At 37.1% G+C, this 8,573-nt stretch overlaps 1 protein-coding gene across 1 annotated transcript; it reads left to right on the top strand.

Moving 5' to 3' along the window:
- Nucleotides 1–5,506: 5,506 nt before the first annotated feature.
- Nucleotides 5,507–7,964, top strand: DFL1 (Auxin-responsive GH3 family protein). Its single transcript, XM_059588386.2, has 3 exons — nt 5,507–5,960; nt 6,081–7,009; nt 7,095–7,964. The coding sequence occupies exons 1-3, from the start codon at nt 5,638–5,640 to the stop codon at nt 7,679–7,681; spliced, it is 1,839 nt and encodes a 612-aa protein (XP_059444369.1). The 5' UTR covers nt 5,507–5,637; the 3' UTR covers nt 7,682–7,964.
- The last annotated feature ends 609 nt before the right edge of the window (nt 7,965–8,573 follow it).

Genomic DNA, 8,573 nt, shown 5'->3' with positions numbered 1-8,573 from the left:
AGAAAATTGGGTAATGGGGAACAAGGGAGAAGAGCAGGGATTTCATGATTTTTAACATGCACGTTTCCTTTTCTTCTTTTTTTCTTCTTTTTATAATATTTGAGTATTATCCATAATACATATACTTACAATACAATTTTCCTCGAGATGTTAAACAAATAAGTTAAATAAAAAAATCTGGGATAAAAGGTCAACGGTCAAAGATTTGCATTACTGTCTCTGTCTCCCACACACTCGCATACATCCACATTCTCTCACTCTCTCTCTCTCTCCACAACATTCCCAAAAACCCTCAGTTTTACACCAAGCACAATGCTTCCCCACTTGGGTGCGCGCCCTACCTGCAGCCTTGGTGCACCCGCCTTCCCCCGATTTCTCCTCCCGCCAAGCAAGGGGGTCCCTCTTTTTTTAAAAAAAAAAATTATTTTTATATACTTTCTTTCTCTATTTTTGCTGGGTTCCTAGCCATCCGATCATATTACTTGTCGGGGAGTTTGACCAGTCAACATGACCGTGTGTAGCAAACGTACGTGGTATCGCTAATCGCAAATGGGGGGATGAAAAGGTGGCGACAGAGGCGGGGCGCAAACACGTGGCAAAAGGCTACATACCATTGGTGGAGGCCATTGTGTTGATCCGGTGATGACTTCAGCTTGAAAGCATTTTATCCAACAAAACCTCTCTTGGATTCAGGGTCTATCGGAAATGGGAGGGACACAAATTGGTGTAATACTTTGGGTGATCATACGTTTGATGTGCCAACTTATAATTTCTTTTGACTTTTTCAGTTTAATTAATGACGCATTTGTGTTTTTCTTTTTGTCTTGTTAAATTTTCCTATATATTAACATGTTTACGACATCAAATACATACAATGTTTATGATTTATTCATTGGGTTACTATCCAATACGTGTAAAATACTTTGGTTACTATATATATAAATTCACGTGAGAGTTTTTCTTTTATATATGAAATAATGAATAACAATTTGCTTCCTACTAGTTTGTTTCAATCTCAAGAGTCGTTGCTCCATCAATATGGTTTTTTAGTATAAACTCGGTGGTGTTAGAGGATTTAGGACTTATTCTTTAAATAGGTTTAGGTAAGCAAAGTTGAAATTGGAAGCTGCTTCGAGGAATCCATGACTTCTTAAAATTTATATAAGCTGAGAAAATTGTATCATGCTCTTATTCAAAAGTTCTAGGGTTCTTATAGAAGACCCCTTAAAAGCTCTAGGGATAATTAAGAAGAAAAAAAAAATCACTTATTTTCTACATGTAGAAGGAAAGATTCTACCTAATAAATAAGATTACATTATTTGGAGAAGAGGGATACTCCTTCTTCTTTTTTCCTATATAGAGAACACATAATTTGAAAGAAAAAATAAATACTTTACTCTTGCCTAAATGAGTTATCGTGCCAATTGAGTTGGATGCTTTGCATTTTTCAGGCCCTCAATTGCTTTTATATTAGACTAGGTTGAAGGAAATTTTTGTCCATTATTAAGTGAAAATTTTTACTACTTCAATTTCATATATTACCCTAATTAAAAAAATTGCAAAAACAAAATATGGTCTTATTAAGTCATCGTATCTCTAATATAAAATAAAAGATATTTTAGGAAAACCCCATATTATTACATTTTTTTAGAACAATCATATCATTTCAAAAATAAATAAATAAATAAATAACATTCAAATTACAATGGACAGAGTACATAATAATGATACAAATGATATTGTTACTATAACAATGACTTCAGGCCTATACCTAGGAGGGAGAAGCCTGCAAAAGAGGTAGAAGGTCACAAAGAGGTTTGTTGACGATGTCGGTGGAATCACTTTCAATGCCTAACTTAGTATGAGGAGGAATGAAGAAAGAAAATTCTAGTAGAGTGAAAATAGGGAAAAATTATGTGTACTTAGGGAAGTGACTTCTTCTCTTCATATAGATCAACTATTTCACAACTTTCTTTGGTAAGGTTTTGGGAATTCCCTCATAAACCCTGTTATAATTGTCGAGAGTATCATGAAAAGTTATTTAACGTGGCCAAACTATCATCTGACGTAAAGAGGAGAGAGTCGTGTGCGATACAACTTGTTACAATCTAGCTAGGTGCTCTTCAACCTTGGGGCCGAGTAGGCTACCGAGTAGGCTAGGGTGATGGACTTTTCATCAAGCTATTGGAGTCGAGTTTATCCGAGTGGCCTTAGCGAGACTTTGGACCCTTTGGCAGGGATAGTCCAATTGTCGTCAAGTCCAAAGGGTCCTAAACGGACATGCCTTACAGGTCCTTCCGTGGTTGGACACATCAATAACCCTCTAATCATTTTGGGCAACTTAACAATATATGGGTTGGCTAATGTAAGTTATAGCGAGTAGATAAGTTCTTACCAGGTGGACCTTAAGAGCCTTGTGGAGACCCAAGTACACCATATATATATATATATATATATATATATATATATATATATATATAATAATTAATCATTTTATTTGGAGCTAAAAAGAATCATATTATTTCGTGATATGAATTAATAGTAGTGTCAAATCTTCTTCCATGAGGTGATGTGGAGTAGATAAGACTTTAGTAAAATATTGGTACAGTCGTGACTAATTTGTTAGAACAAACTTTTTGTCCAAAAACATGGTATTATAGTGTGGTTGTTACAAAGGAAGAAATGGTCAAATATGTTCGGTTATTTATAATGTCAAATGGCCGCTTCATCATATCTTTGTTGACATTCTGGTCATGTTCATGGTATTGCGTGTGTGTTGTGTACAATTAATTGTCTCTATCCAAAAAACAACATACGGATGAAAATGCTTTTTTCTTTTTTCTTTTTTCTTTTTTCTTTTTTTCTTTTTTAATTTTTAATTTTTAATTTTTGGGGGGAAGGGGAAAGTAACATAATTATTATACGGATTTGTTAGGTAGCGATTTACAAAGGACAAAGTGCTTTTCTACCTCCCCTTGTGTAACGTAGTTTTCATGGTGCTCTTGAGCCCCCCTCCATGGCTGGCACATCGTTATTGGTGTGATTTTTTTTTTATTTTCTGAAAAAGCAAGTCAAAGAAACAAGCTATTATGTGAAGAGTCAGAAAAGATTTTCTCTTTTTCTTTTTCTATAAAGCTTCCTGCTGATATTTGTCACTCTAACATGTCAGCTTCGGAGGGGGGACTTTTTTTTTTTTTTTTTTTTCAAATAATAAATGTTTTCAACGTTGATTAATTCCAAATTTAATGATAAATTTTTTAAAAATATGTTATAAATTGTGAGGTGTGTACCATTTTTTTTTTTACTCTCATTTAACATGTGAGCTAATGATTAGATTGAAAAAAAAAAATCAAAACAAGAATTACTCCAATGCTTAATTAAGGGCATTTTTAAATAATAATAATAAAAAAAATAAAAAATTACTCCGAAAGAGAAGCAAAATCCCAAAACCGTAGCATTTTGTAGGGAACAGTATAAAAAGGTAGCATATCACAAGGTAAAAGGGAGCTTTTTATCTCTTCCCAAATACTTTGCTTTATTATTATTATTATTATTTTAAAATATCAATAAGTACTTTATTTAAATATTCTCAATTCCATTTTTTTTTTTTTTTTTGAAATTGAGATAAAAATATTCTCCCAACCCCATAAGTAACTTAGACATCAAAGTGTTTCTGGTCTCTCTTACAGACTCTAATGACTATTTCCTCTATTTTACTCTCTATTTTACTAGTTGTTCATTGTCGGTCGGACAGTCAGAAAAAATTGGTTCAATAAGATCTTCTGAGTGGAATTAAAATGTAGAGGATCCTATAAAACATGTTTTTCTTTCAAGCCCACAAAAACACAAGAAAGAGGGAATCAAAAGAAGTGGTCCTCTATCCTGCCAAACGCATTCACCATTCACCGACCTTTTACTTTGAAAAAATCACAGACGATATGTTTGCGTATCTGATAGCAGCAAATTTGATCGACGACCATGGCAGTAGAGCTTGTTAGAAAATGTTGTACACGACCCCTTTTTCAGTCTCTGTCTTCCTGCCGCAGCCGACTTTTTGCCGAAGAATTGGCACCAATAATATACACTCCGCCCCGACCAAATAAAAGCTACGTGAACGCTCAGGCACTCAACTCCAATTTGTACACGTGTCAACCTACCCAGTTAGGCAGCCAGCTGGCTTAGTCCCATCTCCGTAATTCAACAAGAAACCATTTCGAACCCCCCAACATTTTTACCCTTCAGTAAAAAATATAAACTAAATGGTGACATTCAGGGTTTATTGGGGCGGCTGAACCAAAACTTTAGAATTTTAGATGAGAGGGTAAATAAAAATTAGGATAAAAATTAATTTTGAGGTTTAACCTATAAAAAACAAACATAAAGTTTAAAGGCATTTTTAATAATTTGCTTCTGTCCGAGTGGTTCGGCCACCTCAAAATTACCTTTTAGAGATGGCCAAACCATTCAACCCCTCAACGAACACCAAAAGTTATCTCTATTTTCCTTTTACTTTTGTAATGATTTATAATAAACAGTAAAAAAGAAAAAAAAATGGTTTAAATACATTTTTTTAACATTACCAAACTTTTTTTTTTTGAACTTTTCTCTCAATATATATATATATATATATAAATCAATTCATTTTTATAGAACCTTTTACCATACATATCCGTACATCTCTCAAAATACCACGACAAGTTGGGGTGAACGCCGTTTTTTAATTTACCGGGAAATGGAAGAAAGGTTTAGCGGGTGCCGGTATTTGGTGGGACACCCGCGGTACAAGCACGCATGTAACCGGTGTACTTGACTGCGTGTTTACCGGATACGGCCGGTGAAGAATGCTATATTTGTGCCGTTAAAACACCTTGAGAAGGTGGATTCTGGACGGTTTCCCGGTTTTTCTTGCACGACAAGAACACCAATCCATTGGCATTGAAGCATCATACAAGCACAGAGAAAGACAATTTTAAAATGGGTTGAAAAAACCCTTTGGCGTGCACAAGTCAAAATTAGCAAAATTGATTTTAAAAAAATCTGACGTGGACAAGGAGTAGAAGGGTACCCTGACACGTGGGTTCATGAAATTTGCGTGAAGTTAACAATAAGGGAATGGGTCAAGTGGGGGTATATGGGAATAAAGGACTAAAGTACTAAGAGTAATGCTTGATAGAAAGTCACTTCGAAGTGGGGATTTTTTATTTTATTTTATTTTTTTTGCTTTCTTCTTCTTCTGCATGTTTTGTTTGTTTTCTCAATGAACAGTAGTGAATATTTGACCAAATGAATGCATGGAAGTTGCGTGCTTCTGGGTGTCATAGAAGCGTGATGAATATAAAATTTTTTTAAAAAAAAACAAAGAAAATGATATAAAGGGCAGTATTTGACACTAATGCCCTTCATTGTACCGTTTGTTTACTTCCAAATCCCTTTGGGTGAAGCATAACCCACCTTCATGTATTCCTCAATTCCTCTATATAAACCCACTCACTCTCTTTTTCTCCCACACACAAAACCCATCTTCTCCTTATAATAAACTCTCTTTCTCTCTCTCTCTCTCTCTCTCTGCCAAACATTTCATTCAAAGCTACCTCTCTTTCACACTGCCTAGAAAAATAAAACAAAAGGAAAAACACCATGCCTGAGGCTCCAAAAACCTCATTGAAGCCAGCAGACTACAATCTGGCAGAGAAGAACAAGAAGGTTCTTCAGTTCATTGAAGATGTCACCACCAACGCTGATCAAGTTCAGAAGCGTGTTCTCGCCGAAATCCTGTCTCGCAATGCTAACGTTGAGTACTTGCAGAAACACGGCCTCAACGCCCACACTGACCGGGAGACCTTCAAAAACATCATCCCTGTCATCACCTACGAGGATATCCAACCGGAAATCAATCGTATTGCCAATGGTGACACTTCTCCAATCCTCTGCTCAAACCCCATTTCTGAGTTCTTGACAAGGTATGCCACAAGCTAGCCAGCACCATTTTTTTTTTTCCTGTTTTTAATTTCAACTGTTTGATATATATATATATATATATTTTTTTTTTTTCTTGATGGTTTTTGGTTTTGGTTTTGAAGCTCTGGGACATCTGGGGGAGAGAGAAAATTGATGCCAACAATTGAAGAGGAGCTAGAGAGGAGGACACTTCTGTATAGCTTGTTGATGCCTGTGATGAGCCAATTTGTTCCTGACCTTGAGAAAGGCAAAGGAATGTACTTTTTGTTCATAAAATCCGAGGCGAAGACACCTGGAGGCCTTTTGGCTCGCCCGGTTCTCACAAGCTATTACAAAAGTTCCCACTTCAAAGAAAGGCCATATGACCCTTACACAAACTACACCAGCCCAAACCAAACCATCCTCTGCCCTGACTCCTACCAAAGCATGTATTCACAGCTTCTCTGCGGCCTCTGCCAGAACAAGGAAGTCCTCCGGGTTGGGGCGGTTTTCGCCTCCGGCTTCATCCGCGCAATCCGGTTCCTGGAGAAGCATTGGACCTCTCTCTGCAATGATATTCGAACCGGAACCATAAACACCCAAATCACCGACCCTTTGGTCAAAGACGCCGTAATGAAGATCCTCAAACCTGATCCTAAGCTGGCGGATTTCATAGAGGAAGAGTGTAGCAAAGATTCTTGGCAAGGAATTATAACGAGGTTGTGGCCCAACACAAAGTATGTGGATGTTATTGTCACGGGGACCATGTCACAGTACATCCCAACTCTTGATTACTACAGCAATGGCCTCCCACTTGTTTGTACCATGTATGCATCTTCTGAATGCTACTTCGGTGTCAACCTTAATCCTCTTTGCAAGCCTAGTGAAGTTTCCTACACCCTCATTCCCACCATGTGCTATTATGAATTCCTTCCCGTCCACAGAAACAACGGGGCTACTAATTCCCCATCAGTCCCAAAATCTCTCAGTGAAAAAGAACAGCAGGAATTGGTGGATCTTGTTGATGTCAGGCTCGGCCAAGAATATGAGCTGATTGTCACAACTTATTCCGGTGAGTCGTTAATTTCAGCAAACAGTTTCTAAAAATTAATTGGAACTTGTGCTCAACATGTATGTGTTTGATATATATATTGCAGGACTTTTCCGTTATAGAGTTGGAGATGTTCTCCGAGTGGCAGGATTCAAGAACAAGGCACCCCAGTTCAACTTCATATGCCGGAAAAACGTGGTGCTCAGCATTGATTCCGACAAGACTGATGAAGTTGAGCTGCAAAATGCAGTACAGAATGCTGTGAACCATTTGATGCCGTTTAATGCAACTCTGGCGGAGTACACAAGCTATGCGGATACTTCGTCAATCCCAGGCCACTATGTGCTAATCTGGGAGCTTAGCCTCAATGGGTCAACGCCAATTCCACCGTCGGTGTTTGAAGACTGCTGCTGGACCATTGAAGAGTCCCTCAACAGCGTTTACCGTCAAGGCCGTGTCTCTGACAAGTCAATTGGCCCTCTGGAGATCAAGATTGCTGCGCCGGGGACCTTCGATAAGCTCATGGACTATGCCATTAGCTTAGGGGCATCGATAAACCAGTACAAGACCCCGAGGTGTGTGAAATTTGCACCCATTGTTGAGCTCTTGAACTCGAGGGTTGTTTCAAACTATTTCAGTCCCAAGTGTCCCAAGTGGGTGCCTGGCCACAAGCAATGGAGCAATCAGGAATGATGGAAATTAATGAGTTAGTAGCTTTCATGGAGGTTCACAATAACTGTTTTTGTGATCATCTTAGGGAAAAGTTAATTATCTTTAATTTTTAGGTTAACCCCATCTCTTATGTTTTCCATTTTTCTTTTTCTTTTTTTCTTTTTTTCTTTTTTCTTTTTTCTTTTTGAATATTTTAGTCGTTGTCTAATATGCATAGAGACTTTGATTTAGTCCGTGTACAAAAACGGTTCCTGTTTCAAGGAGAGCTTCTCTCGTTTTCTATTAATTCCAGTTGTTTAGCTGTTGTTTCTTGCAATAATCATCACGTTTTGTGGGAATTTGATTCTTAATTCCTCCCAGAAATCATGCCCAATGAAATCTCATGGGCTATCTCACTAAAACAGCAGCAAGAAAGCCAGCTGCTCCGAACTCCCATCTTTTTCTATAATTTTCATGAAAAAGGGCACCAACTTTTCCAATAGTAATTGAGTTAGTCCAAGAATCAATCACACTCTCCTAGAGATAAACTAATCCAATCGTTTAGTGACTTGTCCACAGGACACACAAAGTTCCTCTCTCTCGCTCTCTCTCTCTCTCCCTCTCTCATGGAAGGGCATACAATTAAACTATGTTAAGGAACAGAAGATGCATAGTTTTCTTTTTATTTCTTTTTTTTTTTTTGGTCGGATACAGCTTTTCTCCAATATGAAAATATCTGAGTAAATTGTCAAGTGACCCTTTAAATAATTATATCCATGCTACAAATAGACAAAGGATCTGACCAATTTTTATATATATATATATATATGGGAATATACTTATTGATCAAGCATCATAGAAGGTGATTCAATTATATAAAGCTATTTACTTCCCTTTTTTTCTAAGAAAAGATATTTTCCTTTTCATTCAAACG

This window comes from Corylus avellana, chromosome 3, assembly GCF_965113065.1.
Source record: "Corylus avellana chromosome 3, dhCorAvel1.hap1.2, whole genome shotgun sequence".
Taxonomy (NCBI): Eukaryota; Viridiplantae; Streptophyta; class Magnoliopsida; order Fagales; family Betulaceae; genus Corylus; species Corylus avellana.
Note: the sequence above shows the minus strand (reverse complement) of the source record. Positions and strands in the feature narration are given on the sequence as shown.

Coding starts and splice junctions, on each gene's coding strand:
- DFL1 (XM_059588386.2), top strand. CDS start 5,638: ATGCCTGAGGCTCCAAAAACCTCATTGAAGCCAGCAGACTACAATCTG. Junction 5,961..6,080: donor ATTTCTGAGTTCTTGACAAG/GTATGCCACAAG, acceptor TTGGTTTTGAAG/CTCTGGGACATCTGGGGGAG. Junction 7,010..7,094: donor GATTGTCACAACTTATTCCG/GTGAGTCGTTAA, acceptor TATATATTGCAG/GACTTTTCCGTTATAGAGTT.